General features: G+C 39.2%; 2 protein-coding genes across 5 annotated transcripts in view; one reads left to right on the top strand and one right to left on the bottom strand.

The window, feature by feature from the left end:
• The window catches only part of HACD4 (3-hydroxyacyl-CoA dehydratase 4), a 111,038-nt gene that overhangs the window by 78,756 nt on the left and 16,037 nt on the right, over positions 1-16,245 (top strand). The gene's annotated exons all lie outside the window — the stretch shown is intronic.
• The window catches only part of FOCAD (focadhesin), a 310,658-nt gene that overhangs the window by 9,662 nt on the left and 284,751 nt on the right, over positions 1-16,245 (bottom strand). For all 3 annotated transcript variants that reach the window (XM_082400998.1, XM_082400997.1, XM_082400999.1), the window contains 4 exons: positions 8,109-8,237; positions 5,827-5,942; positions 3,020-3,280; positions 1,948-2,037 (listed from right to left, as the gene is read on the bottom strand). In XM_082400998.1, coding sequence (XP_082257124.1) covers positions 1,948-2,037; positions 3,020-3,280; positions 5,827-5,942; positions 8,109-8,237 — 596 coding nt within the window. The remainder of the gene's footprint in view (positions 1-1,947; positions 2,038-3,019; positions 3,281-5,826; positions 5,943-8,108; positions 8,238-16,245) is intronic.

Here is a 16,245-nt window from a genome sequence, read left to right on the forward strand (position 1 = left end):
AAGCAGCAGCTGTGAGAATCCAGCTGTCTTCTATTAAGCCAGACAATAGACTTACAAAAATGTAAAACAATGCCACTTTCTCACTAATTTGTTTTTTGGAAAATAGTTTTTTCTTACATATGTTAAGATGCAATGGGTTTATTATTACTTTTAAGTAAATATCTTTAAATTTTTCTAGTTTTAATTGCTAACATGGTAAATATTGACAGACATAAGCCACATAAATACAAGCTCTTTGGAGTCCTCAATGACTAAAGTAGTCCCGAGACCAAAAAGTTTGAGGACCACTGAATTACGCATTTAATTCTAACACTGAGCAATAGATTACTATTATCATCCCTCCTTTACAGATGAGGAGACGGAAGCACAGAAGTTAGGCAACTTGCTTACTGCCACACAGAGTAAGAGCTGAAACCCAAGGAGTCTGAGCTCTTCACCTGTACCTTCTTACCTGTGTTCTTTTTAGAAATGAATAGAAAACATAGGGCTCAGCGGAACACATTAACTCTCTTGGGGACACCAGAACAGGATTTAGAATGTTCTAGTGACAATCTTCTGAATGGCACTTTAGAAACCCAAGTGAATAACACAACAACTTTTAGCTCTAGGTACCCCGAAGTAAATTATATTAATTCGAACAATGTAACATGAATATAACAAGTTGTAATAAATTACACGAAAGTAATAATTATGATAATAAGTTATTACTGAGTACTTGCCTTGGGTCAGGCACTTTCCCAACAACTTAACATGGATTAAGCCATTTAACTCTCAAAACAACCCTAATAGGTAGGCGCTAGTATCTCCCTTTTATAGATCAGGAAACCGAGGCAGAGAGAGGTTATGACACTTCATCAATGTCACGTTGCTAGTAAATGAGAGACTGGCTTTCATACCGGGGCAGTGAGGCTCCAGAGTCCACTCTCTCAAGCATTTCCTTATACTGCTTATCCTTGCTTAAAACAAACTAATCTCCAAAACGCCGATATTCCAAATATTCTAACAGTGCCTCTCAAACCTTAGGATGAACCACAGTCACCGGGAGGGACTGTTAAAACACACACCACTGGGCCTCCCTCCAGGGTTTCTGATTGAGTAGGTCTGGAGTGAGACTCCAGAATTTTCATTTCTCATCACTTGCCAGGCTGATGTTGTGGGTCCGTCGGCCACAGTTTGAGAAACACAGCTACACCATGCAGAGGATTCAAGGATTCAACTTAACAGGCCAACCTGCCATATAGTGAAATAAATGATAAGATGACCACCCACGATGTGAGGGCTCACAGTCCTCTAGACCTCTGGTATTACCTGGTACGCAGGGATGCCATTTGAATAAGTAGGTCCCATGGGGATGTACTTATTCTAAAAAATTATTCATTTTTTATCTGCAATTCAAATTTAACAAGGTATCTTGTATTATATTCTAAATCTGGCAACTTTACTCTTATGCTACTTTTTGCTTATTCATCCTTTGATTCGGTATGGGTCTGAGAGGTACTTGTTAATTATCTTGTGTCAGTGATAATAGTGTTTGTTTTTCAATCAGCCACCTTTCTTCATTCCAAAAGGATAAGTATCAGGTGAAGGAAAATAAATGTGCCTACCATGCACCAGAAAGTTCTTTGGTCAGAATATTTCCGTTCTTGTGGATTTTGTATTGAAGATGTCCTGTACTTATTTTTGCTCATCAGTAACACTAAAATGTTCTTGACGAAGTGGGATTAATTAGGTTAAAAAGTTATTCATTCATCTATCCATTTATATACTACCACATATCCAACCGTACTAGGCTGGACATGAGACCCCAAGGTGAAAAAGATAGTTTCCTGAAATTAGCCAGTAACAAACAAATATGAAGCAAAGCTAGCTTCAGCCAAAAGGATACTATAATCATCTCAATTGTAATTTCCACCTCAATAATAAAAAAACACATAGATATGTTATTACCTCAGTAATCTGGGCAACCCGATTGGCTTCATCGTCTGTCATTTCCGAGAGGCATTTTGCTACACTGATATACAGCTCTAGATCATTTCTCTGGTAAAGAAAAATCCAAAGCATGTCAAAATACAGTGTAAAAAAACACGTATATTCTCAATGTTCTGACAAAATCATTAGATTTGCTTATCTCCACGAACAGCAGCTGATGAGATTTTAATTTTAACCAAGCCAAAACTCGTGGCCAATTTTTATCATTTAAAAAACATCTTTCCTGTTATTGCATGTATTTTGTTTGACTGTACTTTTTTCTCCTTATCAGAACCCATCATTCCGAATGGATTTTTAACTTCTTTGTACAACTACATTTCAGAAGTCTGTTGGGGGAGAGGCAAGGCTAGTATTAAGTCACTTGATGTAAATAGTGGGTCGGACAATATGCCCAAGGACTCCCCAGGTGTAAAGTATAAGGGTTTCTTTTTTTTTATTTTTTAAATTTATTTATTTATGGCTCCGTTGGGTCTTTCTTGCTGCGCCAGGGCTTTCTCTAGTTGCAGCGAGCGGGGGCTACTCTTCGTTGCAGTGGCTTCTCTTGTTGCGGAGCACGGGCTCTAGGTGTGTGGGCTTCAGTAGTTGTGGCTCACAGGCTCCAGAGCGCAGGCTCAGTGGTTGTGGCACACGGGCTTAGCTGTTCCACGACATGTGGGATCTTCCCGGACCAGGGCTTGAACCCATGTCCCCTGCATTGGCAGGCGGATTCTTAACCACTGCGCCACCAGGGAAGTCCAAGTGTAAGGATTTCTGAATGTGCTCATCTTCTACAGGCATTTGGTAAAAGGCCTAAGAGCAAACTTCCTGGTGCCGCACTGGTTAACCTGCTTCTGAGCGTGCTCAAAACTTTGGTTCTAAATATTCAACCTCAATTTAGACCTTGGAAGCAAACATTCTTAGTGAAGAATGTGGTTATTTCTTGCTAGCCTTCCCACCACATTCTTAAAACATATACCTCCCTGCTTTGCCAAAAGGCTTTAAAAAATCCCAAACATAAATTGTCAGGAATGTAAATATTTTTGTTCCTCACCCGAATCTTATTTGGCAGAAGGTCAAAAATTTTCCCAGTAGCTTTGCTGAGCAGACTCCAGAGGTGGTAGGCAGGGCTGGGCTGTTTCATGGCCTGGCTCAGACCCTGTAAGGCACTTGGGCATAACTCAGGTTTGTAGAGTGGGGAAGCTGCTTTAAAAACTGTCACCATTAAGCTTTCAACAAAACCCACGATCTGTTCATCAGAGACGTGTTTTATCCACGAAGGCACAGATAGCAGGAGGTATTTCTTGATATTCAGCTGAAAGCAAAACAGAAGAGGTCAGATGTAAACAGGCAAGTCTGGGTTTATAACGCTCAAAACCTCTAGGTCATCACCATGTTTGAAAGATAAAAGGTTCAGGTGAAAGATAAAAAGTTCAGGTTGTTTCCTAGACCCTCATTTCCCCACAGCTTCATGGTCCAATGGACCACCGATGCATGTAATTTTAGCGGCTGCGGTGACTCCTGATCCAGGGTGACTCATGTGGATATATGGTATCTGCCAATCCATCTGTGAACTACTCAGCTTAAACCTTGGATCTCTTCAGGGAGGGGAATAAAATGCTACTTCTAAAAGAACATGACAGTTGCTATTCAGTCTTAAAAGGTCACATTCTCCAGCAAGAAAAGCTCCTGAAGATGAAGGCTCAACTGCTGGAAATCAACTAAACAGAATATCTAATATTATTCATTTCTTCTTCTGAGGAAGAATAAAGAAATAATGAGGGGAACTGGCATTCTGGGGCCATTTCTGAGCAAAGAAGAACCAGCCGAGCACGTGGAACTGACCATAGCATCTTAGAGTTCAGGAGAGCTAAGAAGGGGCATAGTTAATGATAGCTGTGAGCCACAGACTTTGAGAAAGCAGGCTTCAAAAATTCTTAGAAACATTAAGTATGATACTAAAGGAGCAGCAATCTAAAAGAAGTGCTTTAAAAAATAAAATCTGACAAAAACCAGTAAATTTCAAAAAAAGATCAATGTAGCTTCATGAGTTACAGAAGATTTCACATTAAAAAACATGCCATTTCAGATCATTTTTTAAATGAGCAGTTACATAATTAAAAAAATGAATTTACAAACTTAATTTGTTAATTAACAAAGATAATAAGAAAGGTTCCTAATCAAGGACAAATGCAAAAAAAAAAAAATAGGACAGATCTAAAAGAGAAATGGAAGGATAACTAAAACCTAGAAAAATGTCTGAGATCAAAAAAACAGGCTGTTAGAATTATACATGATTCTAAAGGAAGGAAGCATTAACAGAACAGTGTTCAAGACACAGGCTTTTGAGTCAGCCGGACTCTTCCATTTATTTGCTAATGTAAACTTTGCTTAACCTCCATTTGTCTCAGTTTATCAACCTATAAAATGGAAATAAAATCTACTTCTCAGAAGTGAAATAAGCCAGGCACAAAAGATATAATAGTGTACAATTCCATTCTAAAGAATTTCTAAAGTTTATATGAAATTTATATGAAAGTTCTTTAAAAAAGGCAAAATTATAGAGACGAAAAGAACAGTGGTAGCCTGAGTCTGAGATTGGGAGTGGGGATTAACTGTAAGTAGGCACGATGGAACTTTTTGGGGTGATGGAAATATTATTGGTGATGGATGAAAATATGTAAATGTACTAAGACTCATCAAATTATACACTTAAAATAGCCATATTTTACGGAATATAAATTATAACTCAATAGAGCTGTAAAAAAAAAAAAGATTGGCCTGTCAGGGTTGAAGAGAGATTAAATCTGATGTCTGAATGTACTCATTGAGTGCTTACCAGTAGTAGGTACATAACAAGTGCTCATTAAGTGGTAGCTAAATGGGAGCTGTTTGGAGTAGACAGGTAATAACAGCTGATGGAAAGGATGCAGACCTCAGTAACACTGACCTTCAATTAAAAAGAATCAGGAGATGTAGGAAAGCTTAAAAAAAAAAGTACAGAGTAGAGACTAAAGCCAAAAGACTGAGGAAATAATAAGAGGGTTTTGCACTATCCTCAAAGAATTAAAGCCTCCTAGAATAGAAGAATAACAAAGAGGAGATCATTTAGCTTATAATTAATTGGTAAACCTCCAAGGAATTATGGAATGTGGTTTTTTTTTTTGGTCCTACCTTGAAATGTACCCCAAATTAAACATCTTTACTAATTTCACCTCTTTAAATAATCTCACCCTAATCTTCCTACCTACCCTTAGTCTATACCCTGGAAGGTGCTGGCCCCCTCTATCATAAATACCAGGCTAGATCACTTCTCCCTCAGCACTTTACTCAAGCTGAACACCATTGGCAGAGATGTTCTACTCTCTCCACATACACCTTCCCACTTACATCCCCTTGTGTCTCTAACTTGATGCCTAATGAAATCCTACCAAGCCTTCAAGGCTCGCCTTAACTGCTGCCTTTCTATAACAGGGAGGGATCATTTATCCAGTGCATGTGGATTTGCCTTTCTTTTAATACCTGCTGAAACGACTGCATGTCATATAAACAAACCCAGGTTCCAATAACTCTACAACTTTCTACCTGTATGGTCTTGAGAAAGGAATTTTAATATCTCTGATCATCACTGTCCCTTTTTCTTGTAATAAATGGTAGCTGAAAGCATGAATGGTGATGGCTATGGCAGAGTTCTGTGTCCCACAATTTTCCAATTTGCTGTCCAGCTATTGTCAAGCCCTCACTCTTTGTGAAATCCCATTTGTCCCCTCTTGACTTTGAGAGCTCACACACAAATGAATGTTGATCTCCCCCAAAAGAACCATATCCTCCTGTTGCTCAACATCCTTAATTACTACATACACTCAGACCATGGATCAGTGGCGGCATCACCCACATTCCCAACAGTGCAGCTACATTCTGGGATGACTGAGCCTGGGTCACCATAATTTCAAGACACAGTTGCTGAATCTCTTCACCTGAAAGAGAAGAAAGGAAAAAAATATCTGTAATATAGCTGCTTCTCTTAACTCATATTCAGGTTTCAATGTCTCAAATCAGACATTTAAAGGTAAAAGAACTTGTGTGTGATGTCTAAAGGTAATGGAACTTCAGCAAACCATAACGTATTTCAAGAGACGTTTTTAGTTACGAAGCAAAAGAAACATACCCACTGTATCAGAGGTCTGAGTCTTGGAACTGGCAAGGATCTTGAAATAGATCAGGAAAGTTCTCTTATGAGAACTTTGTCTAGACAAACCTAAACACTCGAATACTATTAAAAATTTGAGAAAATTCTAGCTAAAAATCTATAGTTTCTGTTTTTCTCTCCTCTCCATCTTACGTTCAGCATATAGACAAATCTGGAAGGACTTAGAGATGTATCCACATTCTCTAGTGACCCAGTCTTTTTAAGCCTGATCCCAGTCGGCAGATGCATCTTCCCAACCAGACCTTTTCTTCTTTTTACTAAAACACCAACATCTTCAATATAGCACACAAAAGCAGGGGAGGGGCAGGGGAACATATTTTTCTGGAAACATAGTATGGTGAGATCTGGAAGCATAGTATGGTGAGATCATATCTTATATAGGATTAGGTTCAAATGAAAGCGTTCAAATGAAAATTGTGTTCAGTCAAAATAATCTTTGATTATCCCTTAAACTGTACATAAATTATAGTATACAAATCTTTTTGTATATCATATGTAAGTAAGCACCTACTGTAAAAGAGCACTCATGGCAAATACACACACATATACAATTTATAGCACTGTTAAAGTTGTTCTCCCTCTTTTTTTTTTTTTTTTTGGAGGTGGGGGGCAAATACATGCAGCTAAATTTGCCTATGCTAATACTCTAACTCCATAATAGAGGTTGCTATGGACAAACTGAGGTGTGCATTCCCTTTGCCTCTCACCACAAAGTACCTGTGGTAAACAGAATAATGGCCTCCAAAGATGCCTATATCTAATCGCCAGAACTTGTGAATATGTTCTCTTGTATGGCAAAGAAACTTTGCAGATGTGATTAAGGTTAAAGACCTTGAGATAAGGAAATTATCCTCGATTATTCAAATAGACCCATTAATCACATGAATCCTTAAATATGGAAAACCTTTCCTGTCTTCAGAGAACCAGAAAGATGACAGCCTGAGAGGTCTTCAGCCCTCTGTTGTTTGCTTTGAAGATGGAGAAAGGGGGCCACAAGCCAAGGAGTATGGGCATCCTCTAGAAGTTGGAAAAGGAAGAGGAATGGATTCTCCCTGTCTTAGTCTGTTTGGACTGTTATAACAAAACACTACAGACTGGGTAGTTTATAAACAATAGGAATGTATTTCTCACAGTTCTGGTGGCTGGAAGTCCAAGACCAGGGTGCCAACATGGTTGGGTTCCAGTGAAAGCCCTTTTCTAGGTTGCAGACTGCTGATTTCTTGCTGTGTCCTCACATTGTGGAAGGGACTGGGGAGCTCTGTGGGGCCTCTTTTATAAGGGCACTAATCCCATTCATGGGGTTCCACCCTCATTACCTAATCACCCTCAAAGGCCCCACCCTCTAATACCATCACATTGAGGTTTAGGTTCTCAACATATGAATTTTCAGGGAACACAAACATTCAGGCCACATCACTCCCCTGGGCAACTAGGAAGGAATGCTGTTCTGCTGATATCTTGATCTTAGCCCAGTGAGAACCATGTTGGACTTCTGACCTACAGAACTATAAGATAATAAATTTGTGTTGTTTCAAGCCACTAAGTCTGTGGTAATTTGTTACAGCAGTAATAGAAAACTAATACAGCATCCCATAGGGCATTTCCTTGAAACCTGGAGTTCTGAAAATGCAGCTTGATAACCATCAAACCAGGCTTTCTGGGACCTGCACCACACACCCAGCGACATGCACCATCTCAGTCGAGTATTGTTTTGATGAGTACATCTGGTCTGTGTCTTCAAACCTCCTCTCCCTCCCCCTCAGCTATTTAGAAAGTGATGCAATGAAAATAACCCAGCTGTCCCATCCAAGAAGACAAACCTCAAGTACCCAGACGTCCATCCAGTCACTACCAATTGTGACACACAATCTAATTTTCTATTCAGGTCACATCCTAAAAGCAGAGTCTGAAGACCTAAAAACATGATATTTACCAAAGTTTAGCCTCATAAGTGGAGAGAGGAGTGCAGCCCAGTTCACAGGAGGATACTGGTAGCTTTCTCCAACAGTTGCTATGGGTTTCATCACAACTTTGAGAAGGGAAGGAGGCACAGATTCAGGACCTGCAACAGAAAGGAAAAAAATAATTACCTCAATAGCATCATGAAACTGGAACATGCCAACTTTCCCTCCTTTCTACTAGTTTCAAAGGATTTGATATCACAGCTTCAATTGTGTTCAACCTTTCAATTCTGTGCCCTTAAAGTCAACCCCATTTGCTAGAAACTTTGCTCCCTCTGTTCTTCTCTCTCTTATTTGTCTCCAGTCTTTCCCTCTTGTCTGGATAGGAATATTCCACATTGCTACTTAACTCTCTTCCATGCTCTCTCATGTCTTTTCATTGAGCTTCCTACAAAGAGTAACTTACTCTACATTATTGCCTTATTGCTCACTCACTCCTTAACCCACTTCCAGAAGAGGGGACAATTACTGCCACTCAGGTCCATCTCCTTCTCAGGAGAATTGGTTACCTTCAGTCCCTGTGGCTCTAAATGGTACATTCTGTCCCATGTGATCCTGCTTCTTCTTCTCCTCAGCCTGTGCCATGGCTGACTGCTCCACAGGTGAGCACCAGATGTAACAGCTAATCCATAGGTTAACCAGCTATCTGTGACATAGCACCATGTTCTTTTCTTTTTTTTTTTTCAGGTGGGAGGTAATTTGAAATTGAAAAAATGAGACACTCTAGCAGTTCTGAGTGCAGCCATAAGGTGAAGCCAGGGTTGGAGTAGCCATTGAGGGTCATATAGAAGTGAAGTTACAAGGAAGTTAGAAATGATGTATGAAAAAGTAGCAGACCAAGAAGGAGAAGTAACTGCAGCAGCAGGATCAACATAAGCAGCAGAAGGGAAATCAGCATTAGCAGAAAGAGAAGCAGAATCAGGGAAAGGAAAAGCATCAGCAGGAAAAGGAAAAGCAGGGGTGGAATCAGCAGATAAAGCAGCAGCAGCAGACTCCAAAACAGGGGAAAGCAGAGATGGGGGCAGAGTCAGCAAAAGGAAAAACAGCTGCAGAAAGGAGAAGCATGGGAAAAGGGAAAACACAGGAAAAAGGAGAAGCACAGGAAAAAAGGAGAAGCAGAGGCAGAATCAGCAGACCCTGAAAAGCGGGGAAGCAGAAGTGGGGGCAAAGTCAGCAAAAGGAAAAAAAGCTGCAGAAAGGAGAAGCATGGGAAAATGGGAAACACAGTAAAAAAGGAGAAGCACAGTAAAAAAAAGGAGAAGCAGAGGCAGAATCAGCAGACCCTGAAGAGCGGGGAAGCAGAAGCGGGGGCAGAGTCAGCAAAAGGAAAAACAGCTGCAGAAAGGAGAAGCACGGGAAAAGGAGAAGGAGGGGCAGAAAAAGTAGCAGAATCAGCAGACCCTGAAAAGTGAGGAAGCAGAAGTAGGGGCAGAGCCAGCAAAAGAAAAAACAGCTGCAGAAATAAGAAGCATGGAAAAAGGAGAAGCACAGGAGAAAGGAGAAGCAGAGTCAGAAAAAGCAGTAGAAAAGTAGAAGAATCAGCAGATGCTGAAAATAGGGAAGGAGAAGTGAGTGGAGAGTCAGCAAAAGGAAAAACAGCTGCAGAAAGGAGAAGCACAGGAAAAGAAGAAGCAGAGGCAGAAAAAGCAGCAGAATCTGCAGACCCTGAAAAGTGGGGAAGCAGGAGCAGGGGCAGGGTCAGCAAAAGGAAAAACAGCCACAGAAAGGAGAAGCAGAAGCAGAAAAAGTAACAGAATCAGCAGACTCTGAAAAAGGGAGAAGCAGAGGTAGGTCAGAGTCAGCAAAAGGAAAAACAGCTACAAAAAGGAAGAGCATAGGAAAAAGGAGAAGCACATGCAGAGTCAGCAAGAAAAGTAGAACAATTAGTAGGAGTTGAAAAACAGGGAGAAGCAGAACCAGAAGCAGAGTCAATAAAAGGTCAAACAGTCAAGAAAGGAGAAGCATAGGGAAAGGGAAAAGGAGAAACATATAAAAATGGGCAAAGAGTTTGAAGACATTTTCCCAAAAATGGTACACAAATGGCAAAAAAGATATGAAAAGATGTTCAACATTACTAATCATCAGAGAAATGCAAATCAAAACCACAATAAGATATCACCTCATAGCCATTAGGATGGCTACTATTTAAAAAAAAAAAAAAAAAAAAGAATAGAAAAAAATAAGTGTTGGTGAGGATGTAGAGAAATTGGAACCCTTGTGAACTTCTGGTGGGATTATAAAATAGAAGAACTGTTATGGAAAACAGTATGATGGCTCCTCAAAAAATTAAAAATAGACCTACCTTATGACCTAGCAATCCCACTTCCAAAAGAACTGAAAGTAGAGTTTCGATGAGATATTTGCATGCCCATGTTTGTAGCAGTACTATTTTTTTTTTTGACAGTAAAAGTTACTTTATTTTTTATTGTCTTGTTTTGTTTTCAAAATTATATAATAATTTATTCATAGTTCAAAAAGCAGAAAAATCATTATTTTTTATGCAAATGCAGCATATTATAACTCTCCATTCTACTACACCTTATTTTTCTCACTTATTGATGTGTCTTAGAGCCCTTCCCTATTAGTATCTTTTTTTTATACAGCAGGTTATTATTAGTCATAAATTTAATACACATCAGTGTATACAGGTCAATCCCAATCTCCCAGTTCATCCCACCCCCCCGCCACTTTCCCCCTCTTGGTGTCCATACGTTTGTTCTCTACATCTGTGTTTCAATCTCTGCCCTGCAAACTGGTTCATCTGTACCATTTTTCTAGGTTCCACATATATGCGTTAATATACGATATTTGTTTTTCTCTTTCTGCCTTACATCACTCTGTATGACAGTCTCTAGATCCATCCATGTCTCAACAAATGACCCACTTTCGTTCCTTTTTATGGCTGAGTAATATTCCATTATATATATGTACCACATCTTCTTTATCCATTCGTCTGTCGATGGGCATTTAGGTTGCTTCCGTGACCTGGCTATTGTAAATAGTGCTGCAATGAACATTGGGGTGCACGTGTCTTTTTGAATTGTGGTTTTCTCTGGGTATATGCCCAGTAGTGAGATTGCTGGGCCATATGGTAATTCTATTTTTAGTTTTTTAAGGAACCTCCATACTGTTCTCCATAGTGGCTGTTATAAGTTTCCATTCCCACCAACAGTGCAAGAGGGTTCCCTTTTCTCCACACCCTCTCCAGCATTTGTTGTTTGTAGATTTTCTGATGAAGCCCATTCTAACTGGTGTGAGGTGATACCTCGTTGTAGTTTTGATTTGCATTTCTCTAATAATTAGTGATGTTGAGCAGCTTTTCATGTGCTTCTTGGCCATCTGTATGTCTTCTTTGGAGAAATGTCTATTTAGGTCTTCTGCCCATTTTTGGATTGGGTTGTTTGTTTCTTTAATATTGAGCTGCATGAGCTGTTTATATATTTTGGAGATTAATCCTTTGTCCGTTAATTTGTTTGCAAATATTTTCTCCCATTCTGAGGGTTGTCTTTTCGTCTTGTTTATGGTTTCCTTTGCTGTGCAAAGGCTTTTTAAGTTTCATTAGGTCCCATTTGTTTATTTTTGTTTTTATTTCCATTGTTCTAGGAGGTGGGTCAAAAAAGATCTTGCTGTGATTTATGTCAAAGAGTGTTCTTCCTATGTTTTCCTCTAAGAGTTTTATAGTGTCCGGTCTTACATTTAGGTCTCGAATCCATTTTGAGTTTATTTTGTGTATGGTGTTAGGGAGTGTTCTAATTTCATTCTTTTACATGTAGCTGTCCAGTTTTCCCAGCACCACTTATTGAAGAGACTGTCTTTTCTCCATTGTATATCCTTGCCTCCTTTATCATAGATTAGTTGACCATAGGTGCGTGGGTTTACCTCTGAGCTTTCTATCTTGTTCCATTAATCTATGTTTCTGTTTTTGTGCAAGTACCATATTGTCTTGATTACTGTAGCTTTGTAGAATAGTCTGAAGTCAGGGAGTCTGATTCCTCCAGCTCCGTTTTTTTCCCTCAAGACTGCTTTGGCTATTCGGGGTCTTTTGTGTCTCCATACAAATTTTAAGATTTTTTGTTCTAGTTCCATAAAAAAATGCCATTGGTAATTTGATAGGGATTGCATTGAATCTGTAGATTGCTTTGGGTAGTATAGTCGTTTTCACAATATTGATTCTTCCAATCCAAGAACATGGTATATCTCTCCATCTGTTGGTATCATCTTTAATTTCTTTCATCAGTGTCTTATAGTTTTGTGCATACAGGTCTTTTGTCTCCCTAGGTAGGTTTATGCCTAGGTATTTTATTCTTTTTGTTGCAATGGTAAATGGGAGTGTTTCCTTACTTTCTCTTTCAGATTTTTCATCATTAGTGTATAGGAATGCAAGAGACTTCTGTGCATTAATTTTGTATCCTGCAACTTTACCAAATTTACTGATTAGCTCTAGTAGTTTTCTGTTGGCATCTTTAGTATTCTCTATGTATAGTATCATGTCATCTGCAAACAGTGACAGTTTTACTTCTTCTTTTCCAATCTGTGTTCCTTTTATTTCTTTTTCTTCTCTGATTGCCGAGGCTAGGACTTCCAAAACTATGTTGAATAATAGCGGTGAGAGTGGATATCCTTGTCTTGTTCCTGATCTTAGAGGAAATGCTTTCAGTTTTTCACCATTGAGAATGATGTTTGCTGTGGGTTTGTCGTATATGGCCTTTATTATGTTGAGGTAGGTTCCCTCTATGCCCACTTTCTGGAGAGTTTTTAATCATAAATGGGTGTTGAATTTTGTCAGAAGCTTTTTTCTGCATCTATTGAGACGATCATATGGTTTTTCTTCTTCAATTTGTTAATATGGTGTATCACATTGATTGATTTGCGTATATTGAAGAATCCTTGCATCCCTGGGATAAATCCCACTTGATCATGGTGTATGATCCTTTTAATGTGCTGCTGGATTCTGTTTGCTAGTATTCTGTTGAGGATTTTTGCATCTATATTCATCAGTGATATTGGTCTGTAATTTTATTTTTTTGTAGTATCTTTGTCTGGTTTTGGTATCAGGGTGATGGTGGCCTCATAGAATGAGTTTGGGAGTGTTCCTTCCTCTGCAATATTTGGAAGAGTTTGAGAAGGATAGGTGTTAGCTCTTCTCTAAATGTTTGATAGAATTCACCTGTGAAGCCATCTGGTCCTGGACTTTTGTTTGTTGGAAGATTTTTAATCACAGTTTCAATTTCATTACCTGTAATTGGTCTGTCCATATTTTCTATTTCTTCCTGGTTCAGTTTTGGAAGGTTATACCTTTCTAAAAATTTGTCCATTTCTTCCAGGTTGTCCATTTTATTGGCATAGAGTTGCTTGTAGTAGTCTCTTAGGATGCTTTGTATTTCTGCGGTGTCCATTGTAACCTCTCCTTTTTCATTTCTAATTTTATTGATTTGAGTCCTCTCCCTCTTTTTCTTGATGAGTCTGGCTAATGGTTTATCAATTTTGTTTATCTTCTCAAAGAACCAGCTTTTAGTTTTATTTTTCTTTGCTATTGTTTTCTTTATTTCTATTTCCTTTATTTCTGCTCTGATCTTTATGATTTCTTTTCTTCTTTGGGTTTTGTTTGTTCTTCTTTCTCTAGTTCCTTTAGGTGTAAGGTTAGATTATTTATTTGAGATTATTCTTCTTTCTTGAGGTAGGCTTTTATAGCTATAAACTTCCCTCTTAGAACTGCTCTTGCTGCATCCCACAGGTTTTGGATTGTCGAGTTTTCATTGTCATTTTTCTCTAGGTATTTTTTTATTTCCTCTTTGATTTCTTCAGTGATCTCTAGGTTATTCAGTAACGGAGTGTTTAGTGTCCATATGTTTGTGTTTTTTACTTTTCCCCTGTAATTCATTTCTAATCTCATAGCACTGTGGTCAGAAAAGATGCTTGATATGATTTCAATTTTCTTAAATTTACTGAGGCTTGATTTGTGACCCAAGATTTGATCTATCCTGGAGAATGTTCCTTGTGCACTTGAGAAGAAACTGTAATCTGCTGTTTTGGATGGAATGTCCTATAAATATCAATTAAATTTATCTGGTCTATTGTGTCATTTAAAGCTTCTGTTTCCTTATTTATTTTCATTTTGGATGATCTGGCCATTGGTGTAAGTGAGGTGTTAAAGTCCCCCACTATTATTGTGTTACTGTCGATTACCTCTTTTACAGCTGTTAGCAGTTGCCTTATGTATTGATGTGGTCCTATGTTGGGTGCACATATAACTGTTATATCTTCTTCTTGGATTAATCCCTTGATCATTATGTAGTGTGTTTCCTTGTCTCTTGTAACATTCTTTATTTTAAAGTCTATTTTATCTGATATGAGTATAGCTACTCCAGCTTTCTTTTGATTTCCATTTGCATGGAATATCTTTTTCCATCCCCTCACTTTCAGTCTGTATGTGTCCCTAGGTCTGAAGTGGGTCTCTTGTAGACAGCATATATATGGGTCTTGTTTTTGTATCCATTCAGCAAGCCTGTGTCTTTTGGTTGGAGCATTTAATCCATTCACGTTTAAGGTAATTATCGATATGTATGTTCCTGTGACCATTTTCTTAATTGTTTTGAGTTTGTTTTTGTAGGTCCTTTTCTCCTCTTCTGTTTCCCACTTAGAGAAGTTCCTTTAGCATTTGTTGTAGACCTGGTTTGGTGGTGCTGAATTCTCTTAGCTTTTGCTTGTCTGTAAAGCTTTTGATTTCTCCATCAAATCTGAATGAGATCCTTGCTGGGTAGAGTAATCTTGGTTGTAGGTTCTTCCCTTTCATCACTTTAAGTATATCATGCCACTCCCTTCTGGCTTGCAGAGTTTCTGCTGAGAAATCAGCTGTTAACCTTATGGGAGTTCCCTTGTATGTTATTTGTCATTTTTCCCTTGGTGCTTTCACTAATTTTTCTTTGTCTTTAATTTTTGCCACTTTGATTACTATGTGTCTCAGCATGTTTCTCCTTGGGTTTATCCTGTATGGGACTCGTTGCGCTTCCTGGACTTGGGTGGCTATTTCCTTTCCCATGTTAGGGAAGTTTTCGACTATAATTTCTTCAAATATTTTCTCGGGCCCTTTCTCTCTCTCTTCTCCTTCTGGGGCCCCTATAACGTGAATGTTGTTGCATTTAATGTTGTCCCTGAGGTCTCTTAGGCTGTCTTCATTTCTTTTCATTCTTTTTACTTTATTCTGTTCAGCAGCAGTGAATTCCACCATTCTGTCTTCCAGGTCACTTATCCATTCTTCTGCCTCAGTTATTCTGCAATTTATTCCTTCTAGTGTAGTTTTCATTTCAGTTATTGTATTGTTCATCTCTGTTTGTTTGTTCTTTAATTCTTCTAGGTCTTTGTTAAACATTTCTTGCATCTTCTCGATCTTTGCCTCCATTGTTTTTCCGAGGTCCTGGATCATCTTCACTATCATTATTCTGAATTCTTTTTCTGGAAGGTTGCCTATCTCCACTTCATTTAGTTGTTTTTCTTGGGTTTTATCTTGTTCCTTCATCTGGTACATAGCCCTCTGCCTTTTCATCTTGTCTGTCTTTCTGTGAATGTGGTTTTTGTTCCACAGGCTGCAGGATTGTAGTTCTCCTTGCTTCTGTTGTCTGCCCTCTGGTGGATGAGGCTATCTAAGAGGCTTGTGCAGGTTTCCTGATGGGAGAGACTGGTGGTGGGTAGAGCTGGGTGTTGCTCTGGTGGGTAGAGCTCAGTAAAACTTTAATCCACTTGACTGCTGATGGGTGGGGCTGGGTTCCCTCCCCGTTGGTTGTTTGGCCTGAGGTGACCCAGCGCTGGAGGCTACAGGCTCTTTGGTAGGGCTAATGGTGGACTCTGAAAGGGCTCATGCCAAGGAGTACTTCCCAGAACTTCTGCTGCCAGTGTCCTTGTCCCCATGGTGAGCCACAGCCCCCCCCCCCCGCCTCTGCAGGAGACCCTCCAACACTAGCAGGTAGGTCTGGTTCAGTCTCCCCTGGGTTCACTGCTCCTTCCCCTGGGTCCCGATGCACACACTACTTTGTGTGTGCCTTCCAAGAGTGGAGTCTCTGTTTCCCCCAGTCCTGTCGAAGTCCTGCAAACAAATCCCACTAGCCTTCAAAG

This window comes from Balaenoptera borealis (genome assembly GCF_965194805.1).
Source record: "Balaenoptera borealis genome assembly, chromosome: 8".
NCBI classification, from domain to species: Eukaryota; Metazoa; Chordata; class Mammalia; order Artiodactyla; family Balaenopteridae; genus Balaenoptera; species Balaenoptera borealis.